This window comes from Magnolia sinica, chromosome 3, assembly GCF_029962835.1.
Source record: "Magnolia sinica isolate HGM2019 chromosome 3, MsV1, whole genome shotgun sequence".
NCBI lineage: Eukaryota > Viridiplantae > Streptophyta > Magnoliopsida > Magnoliales > Magnoliaceae > Magnolia > Magnolia sinica.
Window position 1 is genome coordinate 35,039,229 of NC_080575.1, and position 21,506 is coordinate 35,060,734.

At 40.5% G+C, this 21,506-nt stretch overlaps 1 protein-coding gene across 1 annotated transcript; it reads left to right on the forward strand.

Annotated features, from left to right (window-relative positions):
- Positions 1–7,658: 7,658 nt before the first annotated feature.
- LOC131239809 (ABC transporter B family member 15-like) lies at positions 7,659–20,532 on the forward strand. The gene is made up of 7 exons (XM_058237685.1): positions 7,659–8,038; positions 11,560–11,614; positions 13,446–13,630; positions 15,076–15,533; positions 16,191–16,731; positions 17,231–19,197; positions 19,655–20,532. Exons 1-7 carry the CDS (start codon positions 7,841–7,843, stop codon positions 20,025–20,027), a joined length of 3,777 nt encoding a protein of 1,258 aa, XP_058093668.1. The 5' UTR covers positions 7,659–7,840; the 3' UTR covers positions 20,028–20,532.
- The last annotated feature ends 974 nt before the right edge of the window (positions 20,533–21,506 follow it).

Here is a 21,506-nt window from a genome sequence, read left to right on the forward strand (position 1 = left end):
AATTCGGACTAAAATGCATAGACTTGAAAATTCTATGCACTCCAAGATTACTGTAAATCTTGTACAATGTATATTCAACGATGTATATAACATGAAATGGTACACGAGTGAGACAACAATGTACAATGTATATTCAACAATGAAATTAATACAATGTATATAATACAACATCTCTCCAAAATTCCATCTATGCCCTTGACAAATATCATCTACAGACTAGAGACAAGCAATCATATACTATTGACTTCCTCCAATGGGCGGTGAATTTTTGCATGTCTGTTCCCACCAAGGTGAGACCGCTACACAAAATGTCGATGAATTTTATTACGAATATGCCATAGTCAAAACCATGTCATACTTCGGCATCGATTCATCAACTCTGACGGTCCACTTCTTCCTTTCAAGCGATGTGCTGTCTCTAATGGCATGGAAGAGAATGGAGAGTGCATTAATCATCTTCTTCATCTTCTACTTGTACTTTATTAATGGATTTGTGCTTCAGTTATCTACAATAACAATTTCTCTTTCTCTAGGATAGATGACCAGCAAAAACCAATGTGCATTTTCATGATTTATGGACGCATACACCTGTCCATGATTTAAAAAATAATATATTAGTCAAAACATGATAAAACACATAACAGTCAGAGATGATGTTATGTGATGAGTGCATTACCCATTCATAACACCAAATCACTTTGACGTATGGTTTATCTCGCTGCTTGGCAATTGCGTAGGCCGTAGTCAGCTCGCCTATTAGCGAGGCCCGTTCTGACGCCGATTTGGAGGCCCGATATGTGATCAAAACTGACAAACACCCCTTAAGGATTTGCTGTTACAAACATGATCAAGGTTCAATACATGTAAGAAAATAAAAAAAGGAAAATAAATTAAGGATTGCCGAATTAAACAGTTACCGTAAAATACGTGGGACAGAACTTGCAATCCTGAGGATATGCTATTGAAAGGTCATTATGCCTTTTCTGAAGGAACTCGATGTATATGTCGATAGCCTATTCAATTGGATAGTACAATTTAGCCATAGATTAATATAACAATTAATTATATGTCAATCAATGCATATAGAGAATAAATTAGTAATACTTACCTCACTACAACCCATGCATCCTTCATCCATATTGTACTGAACCATTTCCCCGCTGCCATGTCCTTGTTTTCTTCATACCAATCTTCTGCCTCTTTCACCTCCTGTGCGGATAGTATCCTGAATGGATCCATCTGTAGAGGAAATGGTATTGGAGAAGTAGCAAAAGCTGTTACTTGCTCGGGTTTGGGAACTGCCGCAGGGGTTGTATTGAATGCAGACATGGACAAGTATGGAGAAACCTTGTAATATGATGGCTTCGGTAGCCTTTTGGTTCTCTTTTAATAAACGAGATGAGAAGTGGATGCATCCAATACATTACCTTCGGCATTACTATACGATTGCACATCCAAATCCCCATGTCCAAGTTCTTTTTCTTCAATGTTATTTACTTCCCCTCTCTTCCTCAACTCCTCACCCTCCTCCTCCATCACAAACCGTCCCCTCTATGTACGACTATCTTCCTTCTCCTTATTAAACTCCTCCCTCTCATTCTCTAACTTTTCCTTGTCCTCAAAAAATAAATCTTTCTCCCTCTTTAATTGTGCTCTCTCATTCAACTCCTCTCTCTCCTTCTTTAATGCTTCTTTCTCTTTCAGTAACGTCTCACTCTCATCAAACCTTGCTTCTTTCCTTCTCAACTCTTCCCTCTCTTTTCCCAATTCGTCCCTCTCATTCTTCAATTCCTCTCTCTCCTTCTTCAACTCTTCCCTCTCAATTCGAAATTCCTCCATAAAAACAACATTCTTCATAATACCCCCCCTCGGTCCCTCTCCCTCCACGCCTTTCTCATCATTATCATCTAACTCGTCATCCTCCTCATGATCAATCTCATTACCCTCGTCATCATCTTCCTGGGTCTCAGTGAGCTATAAAATGTAAAGATGGATATGTAAGAGGAAGGATACCTTTACAATGGTAGAAAAAATATAGTTTAATTTTCATAACATCTCACCTGAAAACTGTCACGCACCGAGCGAACGACATCTGTTTCCCATTCTCATAGCATCGGTTCTAATTTCATTACTACTGATGTCTGTAAAAGAATAAAAAGTAATGTTAAATAAAAAAGCGTATATGTCAAGTTAAGCAAAGTAAATGCCGGAGATATATATAAACTTACAGCTTTACTCTTGAAAATAGCATGTATTCTGTTGTACCTCCAACACTTCCAGTCTCAATATCAAATGAAGCGTGGAATTTGATGGGGAACATACAAAACAACACACTCTTGTAGGGCCGGTAATATCTCTACTGACCATACCTGTTAGAATGAAATTGCACCAGGTTAAAAATTCAAAATTGAATATAGAGGGAAAACATATAGAAAGTAAAATGTGTTCTTACTTGTAGAGGAAAGACGCAACCACATACAGTGTATTGAGGGGAACTTGATACGGCAACGACATATTCGATTCCTTGCGACATTGTATAGTATCCCAAATTACCCCAGGGATAGCTATAGAAATCATCCAGCGAGTCCACCAGGTGAATATAATCCATGTTGCACATGGTTTTCGGTTTAGTTCCCCTAAGAAAGCACTCCACGACTAGAAGTAGGGAAACCTTCATGACATCCTCATGCTTATTGGTGTCAACTAATCTCTCAAACACGTTCATTAGGTGCTTCTTTAATACTGGATATTCTTTAAAGTATTTGTCTTTTAATGTACTTGTAGTGCAACGATTTTTCGATACAGTAAGATTTCCAGTCTTAAGACCCGTAATGAGGGCCAAGTCCATCTTAGTAAACTGCAATCGTCTCCCCTTGATCTCAAATACTAGATCACCTTTGTATCTTAGAAAAAGAAGGTGAAATAGAGCCCCTATAAATCTAAATGATGTAACATGCAATAGAAACGAGAAAGGGGATTGCCTAAACAAATTTAGCTGACTATCGTGCTTCTCCACTCCATCCTTTACCTTATCAAACTATCATGTCAGTGTATACTTAAATGTTGGGTTGGAGATTACGGCAGAATATTCGTCACCCATAAAGATGAATTGAAAAACATATCAAACATAAAATTCACAAGATAAATATGGTGCACAAAATCAGACATAATTGAAAACAATGTAGCATTTCATTAATTTGAACAAGCTTCATATGAAATAGAGAGAGAAATTGAGTGAGGAAATATCGGAAGTTGTGCAAGACAAACTATCAACATAAGCGAGACAAACTAGAATTTGAGCGGGGAAAATTGCAAATTGAGCGGGACAAACTGGATATTGAGCAGGGCATGTTAGACATTCAATGAGGCAAACTACTAGAAATTCAATGCGTAATCTCAACATTCAATGTGTATTCCTGAATAATCTCATTTTTCAATTATTCAACCATTGCATTTTATCAAGTTCAATGTTTCCTAGATTAGTGAACATTTATATGTTTCGATGCAGCAACAAGATGTTATTTATAACAAGTAGTTTTGTTGGTTGGTTAATTGGTCACATTTTCTTCATGAAATGAGTTGGATTGGTATTATTTTGGATATAGCAAAATAATTCTATTATATCTAATGAACTTATTCGATCTAATAAGTACCTTGTATCAGAATTGAGAAATTCTATGCCTCGAATCTTTAGTATTCTTTTATTTATCACCCGTGTCTACTATTTAGGCAGAATATCGTCGCCTATTAGCACTAAGAATCTGAAACAAAACTCAAAAACGGAAGAAATGGGGGAAAGTGCGGAAGAAACAGATGTAGAAATAGAAACGACTTCCGAAACGATGGAGACTAAACAGGAACAAGATGCATCCACAAAAGAAGACCTTACCCTTTTTTTGGAAGAAAATGAGGATCCAGACAAACTATATGGGAATCAAGGGTATCAAGAAAATTGAAAGTTGGAAATACTTAAAGAAGATAGAGACCTCTTCTGGATTGAAAAACCTCTTGTGACTCTTTTTTTCAACTATAAACGATGGAATTGTCCATTGCAATATATAAAAAATGATCGCTCTGAGAAAACATTGAGCGGGGTAAACTAGAAAATTGATCGACGGTAACATGAAATTTAGTAGGAAAAACATGAAATTCAGCGGGGCAAATGTGAATTTCAGCTAGGGAAACATGAAATCGAGCAGGGCAAATTAGAAAATCAGCGAGGCAAACTGGAAAATCAGCGGGGCAAACATGAAATTGAGCGAGGGAAACTAGAAAATCAACGAGGCAAACTAGAAAATCAGCTAGGCAAACATGAAATTGAGCGGGGCAAACTATAAAATCAGTGGGACAAACATGAAATTGAGCGGGGCAAACTAGAAAATCAGCGGGGCAAACATGAAATTGAGCGGGGGAAATATGAAATTCAGTAGGGCAAACTAGAAAATCAGCAGGATAAACTTAACAGATAATTTCATGACTTGAGCCCAAAAATCTAAACGTATCTAATGTTCAAATGGACCACACCACATGAAAATTTTGAATTGAACTTCTACTGTTGATCATTTCTTAGGGGCCACAGAAGTTTTGGATCAAGCTTATAATTGTGTTTTCTATTAATTCATGTCTGTATGATCCTATGAATAGGTTTGATAACAAATAAACATCACTGTTGGGTCCACTATGGTTTCAACGATGGAAATCATTGTGCCCACTGTTTCCCATGGTATGATCCACTTGATCTTTTGATATGCTTCAATTTGGGGCTAAACCCCCTAAATTAAATGGAAAAACAGATCCTTACTCTTGCTCGGGTGGTTGACTCTTAGGAGTTTTAACACTCGGTCAAGGGTTCGAGTATCCATAGGTGGTGAAATCCCACTGGCATGAGTGTGTGTGTGTGTGTGTGTGTGTGTGTGTTAAAAAAAGATGGAAAAATGGATGGACGACGTGGATATACTACATACATTAAATGTGGGCCCAACTGAGTTTACTTAGTACAATGGGAGTGTACTGACTAACTCAGTACGCAATCCGATTACGCTTGCTACTCCCCACAATGATGTTTTATTTGTAATACATCATGTTCATCGGATTATGTAATACCCCTTCATTTTTATCGGATTATGTATATACTAAAAGCCCATATGCAAGCTTAAAATATACATGTGGTGCGTGCTTTCTTCACTGGACCGACCATTTTCAGAAGAAGACAAAATGTTGATGTACAAGGAGGATGCAATCCAATACTGTTAAGGAAGCGGGCCCCACAATGATGTTTTGTCTTTCTTACTGGAAACGGAGTGAGGAAAGGGGTGAAAGAAATGAAAGCAGTAGTGAAAAGGGGTGAAAGCAGCAGAAGCAACAGTAGAAAGGGCGCAGTGAAAAGAGGTGTATTTTTGTCCTGAATTTGGGTGTCTGCACATGCAGGTCTATGTGCTTATATGGATCAGGGCTTTAAAGATACGAATGACTTCATGTGGTGCTCGCTAAATTCAGCGACGCTGTCTATCATGGAATTGCGTGAGGCAAGCATGAAAATTAAGCAAGACAAGCATGAAAGTTCAGCGAGATAAGCAAGAAATTGAACGAGGCAATTATGAAAATTAAGCAAGGCAAACTAGAAATGGTGCGAGGGAAGCATTAAAATTCAGCGAGGCAAGCTAGAAATTGAGGGAGGGAACCTAGACATTGAGCGGGGCCAACATGAAATTGATCGGGGGAAACTTGATTTTCAACAGGGGAAACATGAAATTCAGCAGGGCAAATCATGAAATTCAACGGGGTAAACATAAAATTCAGCAGGAAAAACTGAAAATTGAGCGGGGCAAACATGAAATTCAGCGGGAAAAACTGAAAATTGAGCGGGGCAAACATGAAATTCAACAGGGGAAACATGAAATTCAGCGGGGCAAACTAGGAATTCAGCGAGGCAAACTAAAAATTCAACGGGGTAAACATGAAATTCAGCAGGGCAAACTAGAAAATCAGCAGGGCAAAATTAACAGATAATTTCATGGCTTGAGCCCAAAAATCTAAACGTATCCAATGTTCAAACGGACCACACCACATGAAAATTTTGAATTGAACTTCTACTATTGATAATTTCTTAGGGGCCATAGATTTGATAACAAACAAACATCAATGTTGGGCCTACTATGGTTTCAATGGTGGGAATCATTATCCCCACTGTTTCCCGTGGTATAATCCACTTGATCTTTTGGAATGCTTTAATTTGGGGCTCAACCCCTTAAATTAGATGGAAAAACGGATGGACGGTGTGGATATACTACATACATTCAATGTGGGCCCAATTGAGTTTAAAATATACATGTGATGCGTGCTTTCTTCACTAGACCGACCATTTTCAGAAAAAGACAAAATACTGATGTATAGGAGGATGCAATCCAATGCTGATAAGGAAGGGGGTCCCAGAAAATGGGTTATTTGTCTTTCTTACTGAAACAGAGTGAGGAAATGGGGTGAAAGAAATAGCAGTGAAAGCAGCAGTAAAAGCAATGCAGTGAATAACAAGGGGTATTTTATCCTCAAATTGGGTCTCGCACATGCAAGTCTAAGTTGGTATGTTAAGTTTGGTTTTCTTATAAAAATCACCGGATAAAAGTTGGGGTCCACGGTCGTAAAATGGTGGACTGCACCATAGGAAACGGTGGTAATTGAACGGCCACCATTAAAAGCTTCCTAGGGCCCAAGTTTTCCATCCAACTTGTTGATAAGTTCATGCAGATCTGGATGAAGGGAAGAAACAAGTATCAGATTGATTGAAAACATTTTTGGCCCAGAAGAAGTTTTTAATTTTCATTCACCACTGTTTCATATGATGTGGTCCACCTGAGATTTGGATCCTTTTCATTTTTCTGCTCATTTTCTAAATGATCTGAAAAACGGATGGACGGCATGGATATACAATACATACATCAAGATGGGCCCCACGGTCAGGGCCGCACCGTGCCGGGTGACGCCGGCGCCGCACCTAATCCGCTCCCGCAAGTTGGAGACAGTCGTTTACATGATCCAGTGTTCTCAAGAGCACTTAGTTATGGTGCTCCTAGTTGCATCTGGAAGCTTGGACAGTCCATTTGATCGACCCCACCTGTCCATAAGTTTCAGCACGCATTGCATAGGCTGCAACATGGAAATTACACTGATCCGACGGTCCAAACCATCCACAGATGTCTGCTTTTTTCTTTATTTCTACTGGTTTTTCAAGACATTGATGGGAGAGTTAATATTCTCTGTTAAAACTGATCCTTTGGAACCATGATCAATCCATGATAATCCCCAACAAATAGATGGGTCGTATCTTTGGTTGGGCAATATCGACCATCCAATTGGTAGGCCATTGATTAGATTGTTAGAATTGTCCGATCAAAATGATTTTTACATGGTAGCTAATGAAATGTGTACCAGAGATAATGGACAGTTCAGATTTACCAAATTCATCCGTTCAAGTGTCCCAATGCAACTAGGAGCACAATAACTTTGATTGTTCCAAGAAGAATGAATCATGAAAACCAAAGATAGGATTCCAAAAGAATAAACAACTGCCTGCTTGGAATTTTGGAAAGAAACATGAGAATGCCGGCATCATAACTAACGTAAGAATTATTCTTCACTCCTTCAATGCTTTGGGTATTTCATCTTCCATTTGGCAACCTTCACTTGGAAAAATACGAAGGCTGCAGAGGAGTTTGAGAAATAAAGGATGGTTTATGAGGCGATGAAGCTCTTCTCTCCAAAATCCTAGTAGAACAAGGCTTGTTTCTTCTTCTTTCTTCTCCTTCTTGTAATTTTGTTGATTTGGTGCATACACCAAAACAAGATGGAGAAGGCCGAGAGCGGTTCAGTTTTCCAGCTCTTTCGGTTCGCGGATCGGATGGATAAGTGGTTGATGTTGGTGGGGACGGTCGGATGCATCGGCGATGGTTTGATGACCCCACTTACCCTGTGGGTCATGAGTACCATAATCAACAGCTATGGAGCGGTTGATGTCTCTTTTAATTATGATGTGGTGAACAGGGTCAGTACTAACTGATTTTTGAATTCTCTTCGTTCCTTTTTAAGTCTTTGTACAGTAGGCTTATTCTACATAGGTTGTGTGTCCTATCATGAAAGCTCTAAGCTTAAAAATTCAGGTTGATATAACCATCGCTTAGACCATCACATATATTTGAAAGTTTTTGGGTGGTTGTTAATTATTTTCTAACGCAGGGAATGATGTTTTGAGGTTGAGCACCATCTTTTTCAAGGGATAACTTTTTTGAATTTATAGAACTTCTCTAGACTCCTTACATAGATATCTCAAATCCATAAGAAAAAGAAGAAAAATGGAAAATAATTTCTAAAAAATTTGAAATAATTTTATTGATGAGAAAAATGAGATTACAACTCTTTAAATAACGCTACAAACCCTAAGGAAAAGTTTCGAAATCATACTATGACTTAACTAGAACCCCTAGAAATCACGACTTACTATAAATAGTAAACTTACTATTTATAGAGGGTTGTGATTTCCACTAGACCTCATGGATTTTGGCCAAAAATAGTAAGTTTCCTATTTAGCTCAACCATGCTATACTCCTAATTATTCTAAGCACTTTTCATGTTGGACACAACTCCTAAAGCCCAATGGATGAAGAGTTATAACCATACTAAAAACGAAATTAAAACAGAATTTCCATTGTAGCTATCATGGTATTTCGTAAATTCGGAGTGGGCAACCCGGCGTAGCGGGTTGGGTGGCTATAGTAGCTCATCCTACCCAAAATCATATATGGTACGTTCAATAGCTCATTTCAATTTGCGAGATATGTCCATTTTAAGTTCTGACAGTCTGAATTACTTCTGTTGTCGACCAGGCCTTTTCTGATCCATCTTGCCCATATAAATGTCCGCGACCCGCTCTACATAATTTTCTATGGTGGCAAACTTATTTAATAGATGGAATTGGTTTTTGTGCCATTATATTGTTCTTGTGCCATTCTATTGTTACGATGGGCTGACATGTTTGTCGAAAGGCATGCATTGAACGCAGTGGGCTCCATACATGCAATGGTACATAAGGAAGTGAATATTCATGTGAAAAGGGTTGGTGAAAATGTTTTACTTGCAGGTGAATAACTTGTATGAATAAGCATATTGTCTTGTAGGGAGATGTACACCTAACAAAATCTATATGAATTTCGGTTGGCCCCACATGTATGTGACCATGGAATAAAAAAAAATAAATCACTGCGCCTCTTCTGTCGTCAACTTTTCACATGTGCAGGATCAAGAAGATCAACTAGCGTGTAAATCTGCAGGCCAATCCCTAACTTTTCGGGCAGGCCATGTCTGTATGTTGGGTCAGATCATCTGCCTGGCTTTGATTTTGTAGGTATGGCCCACCTGCTGAGTGAATCGACCTGATTTCCACACTAGGTGATCTTCATGACGGGTCCACCTTTCACAGAGCTTGCAAGTACTAAACATGTGACATGTTGGTGGAGAAAAAGGTGCACCACGTTGAAGCTTGCAATAGTAAAGCTGCAGGTGCCGCACGTGAATTTCTACATCAGAGCCCGTGGATCAAAAAGTTGTGTGGGTCACACCATCATGTCTGTGTGAAATCCACACCGTCCATCATTTGTGCCAGCGCATGTTATGATGGGTTCCGAGAAATGAAGCCGATCCAAAACATAAGTGGGCCACACCACAGGGAAGAGTGAGACGAGATTCTCCCACTATTGAGACCTTCCTGCGGCCCACCATTATCTTTACATGCCATCCAACCCGTTCACAAGGTGAGTCCCACCAGGATGAAGGAAAAAAACAAATATCAACGTGGTTCGAAACTTTGGTGGGCCCTAGGAAGGTTCCAATAGTAGGCATTCCTATCCACACTTTTTTCCTATGGGGTGGCCAGCACGAATTTTAGATCGGCCTAATTTTTGTACTCATATACTAACATGAGCTGCTGCAAATGACGGATAGAGCGGATTTCACAGACATGGGCCCCACATGTTGTTGCACGGGCTCCCTACCACTTATGTAAGAAATTCGTGCCTCTATATGATCGTTCCCAGTTTTGTATTGGTCGTTGAATGTGAACAGTTGCTCATTTCTTACTTTACTGCATCTCAGCCATCCATTTATATGCCACTGATCTGATTCATTCCATAATCAGATGTGGTCCATGCACATAGGGCCCAGAAACCAGTAATCTTCATCATAGAAATTTAACCTTTATGATAGTGACCAACGGGAGGAGAAGTCTGCTTTCCTGACAGATAGGAATTGGGCCCGTGGGTCGTGATCCATGCCGTTAATATGACACAAATGTGAGCGGATCATGCCCGAAAGTTCTCCATGGTGGGACAATCATAAATTATTTACTGTTGGCCTTGCAAATAAACAGCTGAGATTGGATAGAGGTGGGGGCCCTCGAGATGTATTCATGATATCCAAGCCGTCCATCAAATCTCATGATCTCAAGTTATCCCTAGTCCCGGAAAAAGAATGAAACCTGATCCAAAACTCAGACAGGCCACATCACATTGAACAAGTTGAGAGTGGACGCGGAATAGGAGTTTTGTGGGCAAGGAGCCAATGCAGTCGAATCTGTTTGATCAACGGCTTAGAATTATATCAGGCACATGCATTACATTTGTATGCGTTGCTACAATTGCGCTCACCCATTCATACGAGTCAAAGATGTATCTGATCTAAAGTAGGGCTGAAAGTAGGGAAGGTCGGTCGGGTTGGCGCTCGATCCTAGCCCAACCCAAGGATCTTATACCTCAACCCTAACCCAACCCAACCCAACCCAACCTCAGGTTGGGAATTCTCAATCCAAGCGGGCTCAGTCAGGTAGATACATGCTAATATTTTCGTTATTACATTAGTATATTATATTTTAATACACGTCTTATTTTTTGTATTTATGATTTTATTAATTATATATGTAATTATTTATCGTAAAGAACTTTATTTTTTAAACAAACAAGCTAAAATATAGGACAACAACTCCTTTAAAAGTCGTGTTGCGTAGCACCTAATCTTTTTAGGACAGAGAAATCCAGCATATCTTATTAGCTTAAGTCATCAGAAATAACGTGGACCAATGAGAACCAACGACAATGGAATTTCCTGTGCCTTCAACATAGACAATCCACATTCAATTATAATTTATAAGCAATTCACATATGTTTATCGGGTCCGGGTTGGGTCGGGCAACGCAACACCTCAATCCGAACCCATCCCAAGTTTTATCAGGTCGGTGATTGTATAGCCCAAGCCTAAGACTGAACCCAATACATCCTGCCAGAGCCCAACCCAATGTCTGGTTGGTCAGGGGTTGGTTGGGTTGAACCCGCCCAACTTTCAGCCCTAATCTAAAGCCAATCCATCCTTTTGCTAAGTGGGCTCATGTTTTCAATGGGCCTAAAACAAATTGCAGCATACAAAACCATATAGTTCTTGCCCACTTTAGAAGATGTATGGATACATCAATCCACAGACAGAAATCGTTATTCTTAAATGCTGATTATATTCATTTTGCAGTTTGCACTGAGGTTGCTCTACGTGGCCATCGGTGTGGGATTAGGCGCTTTCGTTGGTAAGTCGACTTGTACTCTTTATCTATTCATCAAATCAGGGCAATCAACGACCATCCGGGTCAGTCCAAGCATGGCCCATTTAGTTTTTGGTTATAAAGTTTTAGACAAGGCTGGTGGGCCCAAGTCCAGTCTATAACAGAAATAAAAAGATGGAGATTTTTCCAATAAAACATTTAGTTAAATGTAGGCAAAGTCATTTGGTCCTTTTACAAATCGAGAAGGGCCAGTAGGTTTGAGGATTGAACCCAAGTTCAGCTTGGAGGCTAGTCTACACTAGGGGTGCACACGGAACCGGTGGAAGTGGTAAATCGGATCGAAATCGATCAGACCGCACGATTTGGCCTGGTTCTAAAGCGCACTGGTTCTGAAAATCAAAGGACCGGTTAGTTTGGTTCGGTTCTCGTTTGGGGCTCTATAGAATCGAACCTGGATCCGGACCCCTCAGTCAATAAGTATTATTTTATTTTTTTATAACAAAGAAAGCAAAAAAGCCTAATCTTTCTTTATTCTCCCCCCTTTCATGGCCTCTCTCCATCTCTCACGAACTGTGCAATTGAGGTGGATTATTAAAAAAATCAATGTCATTGGGTTGGATTATAAAAATAAATCATGCAGTTGGACTGAATTATAAAAAGCCGAGAACCGTAGAATCAAACTGATTTTTTTACCGTCCGGGTCCGATTCGGTTTTAGGGTGCAAACGGTCTGGTTTCAGTTCTAGTTTTCTTTGAACTGTTGGAAACGGTTCGGTTATGGATTCACCCTAGAACTGGACTGAACCGAACCGTGTGCACCCCTGCATTACAGTAAGCCCCACAAAGCCCCTGCCTAGACTGAGTCACAATCTGCTTCCCATTTTTTGAACGTATGAGCTGTGGCAGTTGGTGGGCCCATACAGTGAAGATCAGTTGACATGAAAATCAGGACGATCAATGGCACACCTCTACATTGGATCACATCATCAGGCATCCATTGAATTCGATTGTGTGACCCATCCCATAATTAGGCCTGATTTTCATGCTAGGTGATATGTGTCAGCTACTAATGTAGCATCTAGAGGTGCATTAAAGCCTACACATCAAGATCCTTAAAGTCCCTTTGTATTATCAGGTCAATGGCCAAGTCTAAGATAGTGTAATCAAGTTAATCCAATCAAAACATAGTGGGTACTCTTGGTTAGGAGACTTGATGCAATCCATCCAATATGAATATCAAATCAAGCCTATAGTTAGGTCTCAAAACATTCCTACTCTCATGTGTGAATTGAACTGAATGTTCAATGGTAGAGACCATTCTATCTTGACTTGGCATCAGTTCATATCACACAAGATGACCATAAACAAGAGCTAGGTTGCTCAAACCAATATGGATGGTCTTAGAAATTTCGGGTACTCAAGAATAATGGACCATCAACTCTCCATTAACCCATTTGGGCTATCATGTCTATTGCATTCTTCCCCAGGACCTTAACAGATTCCATAAAAGAATCCTTACAACCCATTAATACATCCAACTTTCTAATCACAATTAATAACAAAATCAAGATAGGTCACCTGTGCCTGGTTCAAGTCATCAATAAAGGTCACTAAAATCAAGTTCAAATCAACAACCAATTAATCAAGTCTGATTGAGTTTCTAGGTCACATATAAAACCAACACCTCCATTGTAATCCAAATCATATGTCAACATGGTTTCATTTAATAAATTTAGAATGACTACTTTTGAATTTATCTGTTTTTTAATCTTTGCCCATTACAACTAGTACTAAGTGGTCTCTATAGTTTAAAATAAAAGATTATTGGATGATCTTCTGCACTCATGGTTTTGCAGAGGGAGTGTGTTGGACCAGAACTGCAGAAAGACAAACTTCTCGCATGCGAATGGAATATTTACAATCCGTCCTCAGACAGGATGTAGGTTTCTTTGATACTAATGCCACTACTTCTACAACATATGATGTGGTGACTGCCATCACTGCTGATTCCCATATAATTCAAGACGTTATGAGTGACAAGGTTTGTTTTTCTTCAGACCATTTTCTCCATTTCCTAACTGATAATGCAAAAACAACCTTTTCTTTTTCATTCTCACCCTCGGTGTATACACACATGTAGACACATCGACAAACACTCACAATCAATCATATATATAATTTGAATCTTGGGCTAAACTTCTATGTTACTTTTGAACCATTTTAAAAATGGTGATCAGTACTCAGCCTCTTTAAATATGGCACATATGTATAGCTATTCCGACCATCCAAATTGTAGGTCCCATTGTGGATGGAGCATATCTCTAAAATCAAACTCATTAAACAATCCTAACATCTAATTGATTATCATCAAATGAATAGTTAAAACTAAAATGGTGATCATTGCAAACTTGAAGGGAAAAACCAAATGCTTAATATTATTTTTTCATTGCATTTTTTCAATCATGCTCCATCTAAAGTCTGGTCAGTGATTTGGATGATGGGAAAGTGTGAAAATGTATAAAATGTAAGGACCATTAATAGTGTTTGACAAATGATCCAAATTAATGTACAAGCATGGAACATTTGACCAACCTAATTTTTGAGACAAGGTATTTACTCTATTATAGGATCTGCCTGGTGAGCAGCTTGGTTCTTGCACACATGTGCCACTCTCCCATGTGTTATACACCTGACTTCACTTTGCATAAGTCACCACTTTTTGGGCTCTAATACTAAAAAGGGTTATGACGTCTCTGGTCCATTAGATGAGCTAGTAGGGACATGTCTCAACAGGACTGATCTCCCCATATACCATACTTTCCTTGCCTTATCGTCTTGGAAGTCCAAAAACTCGACTTGACTCGATGTTCGGTTAGATTAGGTTTATTTGTGAAAGTCCACTAAAATTGATTTGATATTTAATAATTAGACTACGGGTCATTTGGTAGTGTAGATTGAGTGGTATTTGATATGTGGCCGAGCGATTTCAAATACTCAGTTTTCTCGTGTTTTTTCATTTCTCCCTTTTGCTGAGATTTGGATTCTTCTTCTTTTTTCCCTCATTTTTAAAGGTAAGAGAGTCAACGTGTAACATATGTATTGCTAGGGTATTAATTCATTGTAAATGTGGGGCAGTAATAATATTTCAAAATAATCAAATTATCGGCTACATCAATAGAATGATCTTAGTAGTCCAAACATTGGCCATGTAAATCAATGGTTGAAAAATGTTGGTTAGTTGCTCGGTTGTGATCCTATCTTCTAGCCTATTTGAGGCTTGGAATTTCATCATTTTTTGCCAAAGTATATATTTCACTAGGCTTATTACAATCATTCTATCAAACATCACATATGTACACTATTTTGGGATATTAAAGTTGATTTAGTAACTTTTCATATGTGATGTCAGACTATCGCGATTGAATTCACTTGTGCATCCAAACATGTGTCTAAGGTTGGGCAATAACTTTTTCCATGTGAATGCAGATACCCAACTTCATCTCCAATGCCGTCATATTCATCTTCACCACAGTTGTAGCTCTTATACTGTCATGGAGGCTGGCTTTGGCCTCCCTCCCATTCTGTCTCTTCTTCATTATCCCTGGTGTGGTGTTTGGGAAGTTCATGATGGACATGGCGATGTTGATGAAGGATGCCTACGGGGTGGCAGGCGGGATTGCGGAGCAGGCGATCTCATCGATAAGGACTGTCGTGTCTTATGTCGGGGAGAGCCAGACGTTGGAGCAGTTTAGCCATGCGCTTGTGCGGAATATGGAGCTGGGGATAAAGCAAGGACTCATGAAGGGAATGGCGATCGGGAGCATTGGCATTCTGTTCGCAATGTGGTCATTCCAGAGCTGGGTTGCAAGTGTGCTGGTGACTGAGACAGGAGCTAAAGGTGGCAGCGTTTTCATTTCTGGCCTAAGTATCCTATATGGAGGATTGTGAGTTTTTTGTTTTATGAAACTCTTCTTACTACGACTAGCACTTCATACTCTGGCTATTTAATTAGTACAAGTGGGGCTTATGTTTCAGTGATCCAGACCATTGCTCTGTTTGTCCACACCTCGCGTGGATTTCCTGCTGCCTGAAGCTCTGTGGGGCCTGCCATGATGTATATGTTATATCCACTCGTCCATCTATTTTACCAGCTCATTTTAGGAAATGAGCCAAAACATGAGGCAGATCCAAAGCTCCAGTGGACAGCATCATAGGAAACAGTTCATTGAACCTTCCTAGGGTCCACCATGATGTTTATATGCCATCCAATCCATTCATAAGGTGCTCCGACCTAGATGAAGGGAAAACACAAATATCAGCTTGATCCAGAACTTCTATGGTCCCCAAGAAGTTTTTAATGTTGGGCGTTCAATTCCCACTGTTTCCTGTGGTGTGGTCCACTTGGATCTACCTCGTGTATGGAACCATGCCTCAAAAATGATCTGGCAAAAAGGATGGATGGAGTGGATATAACAGATACATCATGACGACGGTGTTGGTCTGTCCAAAAAAAGGGGCCAAACAGACCAATGATCTGAAGCATTGGCCCCACTTGCATCTGCATTTCTGTTGCTGAAAACCATTGGCATTGATGCTTTCAGGGCTGTCTTGACCGCGCTTCCAAACCTCACATACATTGCAGGGGCCACAGCCGCTGCTACTAGAATATTCAAGATGATTGATAGGCTCCCTGCTATTGATTCTGAGGACGAAAGAGGTATGGTCCTAGAAAATTTGAGAGGAGAAATTGAGTTCAGGAATGTGGAATTCACTTACCCGTCAAGACCAGATTCCTCCGTCCTACAAGGTTTGAATCTCAGAGTGATGCCCGGTAAGACAGTGGGCCTTGTCGGGGGCAGCGGTTCTGGTAAATCTACTGTAATAGCATTGCTCGAGAGATTTTACGACCCAGTGAGTGGAGACATTTACTTGGACAGGAAGAACATAAAGAGATTTCAGCTCAAGTGGTTGAGATCTCAGATGGGTCTGGTTAGTCAAGAGCCAGTCCTCTTTGCAACCTCCATAAAAGAGAATATACAGTTTGGCAATGAAGCAGCTTCAATGGAGCTGGTTGTCAGTGCGGCCAAGGCTGCTAATGCTCACGATTTCATCACGAAATTACCCGACGGATACTTCACTCATGTAAGTAGTTCAACTGCTTCATTCCCCATCTTATAAATTCTATTATCATTCACATTGAAACTTGTAGAGCATACATTCTTCTATGTATGTGCATTGTAGTATATTTGAGTAAGAGTGCATATATATTCAGTTGTATTGCTTTCACCACATACTGCACAAATAGATTCAAGGAAAGATAGGTAGAAGAAGTGATTTTTGGCACACCCGTGTGAGATCTGATCCATTCATCTCATCAGTTGAGGAGCCACATGACTGTGCTGTGGTTGCCTATGATAATGGTCTACATTTCAATGTACCTACACATGTGGCCCACTCGACGAATGCATCCTCTTAATTTTTGAGCCAGAGGAAGTCCATGAGTGGCATTGAACCACACAGGTGTGCCATGAATCAGCTCTTCAATCTTTCCTTGCTTGAATTTCTACATGATTATTCCCAGAGGTTATGCTTTCTGTCTTTTGTTGAAGATTTCACAAATCATCTTTTGTCCCTCGATCAGGTGGGCCAATTTGGAGTTCAGATGTCAGGAGGGCAAAAGCAGAGGATCGCCATTGCAAGGGCATTACTTAAAGACCCAAGAATACTATTGCTCGACGAAGCAACCAGCGCACTTGATGCACAATCCGAAAGAGTGGTACAGGATGCATTGGACCAGGCCTCAATAGGAAGAACAACAATAATCATTGCACATCGGCTCGCCACTCTCCGTAAAGCTGATACTATAGCAGTAGTTCAATCTGGGAAGGTGATCGAGTCAGGTTCACATGATCAGCTCATGCGAATGAACAATGGAGGAGGTGGGGAGTATGCAAAGATGGTCCAAATGCAGCAATCAACAATGAAAAGCGAAGCATACAAGCCTTCTCCAATGCATGACAGGAACAAGTACAGGAATATGTATATGAAGAGCCCAATGAGTGTGAGATCGAGCAATCATACAAGCCCAGCAGTGTCGTTCGTCCATATGGGTAGCCCAGCTCTGTCTTTCGTCCAAGCAAGCACTCCGATCATATCATCGTACGTCCGTGATCAGCACTTGAGTGATCTGAAAGAAGCAGTGTCTAAGAATTCTTCTTCTCCTTCTCAATGGCGCCTGCTTCGAATGAATGCGCCAGAGTGGAAAACAGCATTGCTTGGGTGCCTTGGCGCCATTGCCTTTGGCGCAGCTCAGCCAGTGCATTTCTACTGCATTGGGTCGATTCTCTCAGTTTATTTTCTGGATGATAACAAACGCATCAAATCCCAGACCAGATTGTACTGCTACTTATTTTTAGGCATAGGCCTGTTCTGTGTGGTGGCCAATGTCATCCAGCATTACTATTTCGCGATCATGGGAGAGGGGCTGACCAAGAGGGTGAGGGAGAAGATGCTCGAGAAGCTGCTCACCTTTGAGATTGGATGGTTCGATCGAGAAGAAAACACTAGTGCAGCCATCTGTGCACGATTAGCTGCCGAGGCCAACATGGTACGGTCCCTCGTCGGTGATCGCATCTCTTTGCTTCTTCAGGTCACTGCAACAGCCACCTTATCATTCACGTTAGGCATAGTGGTCACATGGAGACTAGGGGCAGTGATGATCGCGATGCAGCCATTGATCATAGGCTGCTTCTATTCAAGGAGTGTCCTGATGCAGAAAATGTCCGAAAGAGCACAAAAGGCGCAGAATGAAGGCAGCCAAATAGCAAGCGAGGCCGTGGTGAACCACAGGACGATCACCGCATTCTCTTCTCAGGGAAGGGTGATGGGCCTCTATGAAAATGCGCTGGAAGGCCCGCGGAAGGAAAACATCAAACAGTCGTGGTTGGCGGGCCTTGGTCTGTTTGTGTCCCAGTTTGCTACTACAGCCAGTGTAGCATTGGCCTATTGGTATGGTGGGAAGCTAATGATTCAAGGAAAGATAACACCCAAACACTTGTTTCAGGCTTTCTTCATCTTGGTCAGCACAGGGAAAGTGATTGCCGACGCGGGGACCATGACATCCGATCTGTCCAAGGGTAGTGGGGCCATTAGATCAGTGTTTGAAGTTTTAGATAGGAAGAGTGAAATTGAACCCAATGACCCACAAGGACTGAAGATCAAGAAGATGATCAAGGGCCATGTTGAGCTGAAAAACGTGCATTTTGCTTATCCATCAAGGCCTGATCAGATGATATTCAGGGGCCTCAGTTGCAAGATTGAAGCTGGGAAACAAGTAGCATTGGTTGGTCAGAGTGGGTCTGGTAAGTCGACGATCATTGGCCTGATTGAGAGATTCTATGACCCACTAAAGGGGTCAGTGGAGATCGATGGGCAGGACATCAAGAGCTATAATCTGAGAAGTCTAAGGATGCACATCGCATTGGTTAGTCAGGAGCCTACTCTTTTCGCAGGGACTATCCGTGAGAACATCGCGTATGGAAGAGAGAATGCTACAGAATCTGAGATAATGGAAGCTGCTGTTCGTGCCAACGCTCATGATTTCATCAGGTACATTTCAATCAATCCAGAGAGAAACGCATGATACACTTCCATTTTCTTGTTAGAAGTTTCTCCTTTTACACTGATTCTGATCAGGAAGGGATTTCATCAATCAATAAGTGGAATGTTCAAGGTGCCACGGCAAAATCCAGACGGTCCATATAATTAGCCCCTACCATGAATGGCCTTGACTTGACAATCACACCAAATAGAGAATCCTATAGATGATTTTCCTTAGCTAGGATCATCTATTCGACATGATTTTCAACTCCAGGCCATTTATGTACAAGACCCACAAGATGAAATTGATCAGATCAACTTCATAAATAGCAATGCATTAGATATTAAGCAACAGGCATCCCTTCCTGATCCAGATCAACAGATTGGAGTTGGTGGTTAGAGAATCATCATGATTGTAATTTGTTCATGACCATGGTTTTGTGTTCTTGGTCAATGCTGGTTGCAGCTCCATGAAGGATGGTTATGAAACATACTGTGGAGAGAGAGGGACCCAGCTATCTGGCGGTCAGAAGCAAAGGATCGCTCTAGCCCGAGCAATACTAAAGAACCCTGCAATCCTGCTCTTGGACGAGGCAACCAGCGCATTGGATACAGTATCTGAGAGCTTAGTTCAAGGAGCACTGGATAGGATGATGGTGGGTAGAACATGTGTGATTGTGGCCCACCGCCTATCCACAATCCAGAAGTCAGAATCTATAGCAGTGATAAAGAATGGGAAGATTGTGGAACAAGGTTCCCATTCCAAGCTACTTGCTAAAGGACCGGGTGGCGCTTACTTTGCTCTGATCAAGCTCCAGAAAGACAACAACAAAGCTTAGAATGGAATTTGAATTGAGATGAAAGCATCACTACCAACATGATCCTTGTTTTTAAATGTGAGAGCAATACTAAGATACTTCAATTTATTTATTATAAGAGAAGAATGCGTGAATGTCAAAAGCGCAAAATGGTGCTTCATCCCAGCTTAATCCAGTAGGCCTTCTAATTTTGAAGTTTGCTATTTCGATTTTGAAATTCTAAGCTCTAAATGTTGGGTTTGAATGTGCATGGGATTTGGATTGTTGAACCTGTGATTTTGTAGACAGGGGAAGGGCCATTAGATCGACCAAATGGGTATTTTTTTTTTCCACCAAGAACCACCCTTGATGAGGCCCACATGATGAACAATTCTGATAACTGTGGCCGAGATGCAGTAAGCTACACTATTGGAAAAAGAAAAAAAAGAAAAAGAAAAAGAGTACCACTAATGATTCATAGCTTAGAAACCCCAAAATATGACTCAATATTCATGCGAGTAGGGTCGAATCTGATACCGGACACGATAGTTAAGAAATAGAAATTAATTTCTTTTTTTTGGAACGGTATAAATATTGAATGGTAAAGTGATGTAGAGTAGGTCGCAGACACTTTCATGTCTAAGAAGGACTAGAGAAGGCCTGATCAGAGGCGGAAGTAATCATGACCATCGGAACCTTAAAACAGATATATCTTACAAACCGGAATGAGTTATTCGACATACCATATATGATTTTGGGGTAGGAGAAGCTATTTTAGCCAACCATCCGACTATGCCAGGTTGCCCATGCTAGATTTGCAAGATTCCATCAGATTGACAATCGAAAATCTTTTTTAAGTTCGTTTTTACTATTTATAGTAAATTTTAGTTCGATCATAACTCTTGATCCTTTGAGTTTTATGCATTGTGCCCAATATGAAAAGGCGTAGGAAAATTAGGAGAATAATGTGATTAGGCCAAATAAGACACTATTTTTGGCTGAAAACTATGAAGTCTAGTAGAAATCATGGCCCTTAAGTCACGTTTTTTTAGGGAGTTTGAGTTGTTAGTGCACTTATTTGCACACATGTTTGTCAATCACATGACTAGTTGTGTCAAGTACTCAGATGAGCTCTTGGCAAATGAAGACTGGAAACGCAACTGGATCAAAAGCATCAAAGCCACATTGAAGACAAAGCACCGCTTCTACGATCTTTACCTTGTAAATAGATGATCCCAACCAAATAGGAAAACCTACTTAGGTCATCTATTCAAAGCCAGTTCCGAGTTCATATTTTCTATCCTTTAGTCTTGCCTTTAGAAAGTCCCAAGTTGATGAATGATTAAATGGACAAACAAGAAAATCTATCCATTTTCGGTAGAAAGAAGGTGCCATCAAATAGCACATTCGGTATTACTGAAGATACCTCTGATGTTACCGAAGGGGCTCAAAACAGTCCAGCAAGATTACAACAATAATTCGGTGTCAACGACTGGATATTTCGTTGACACCGATCGCCAC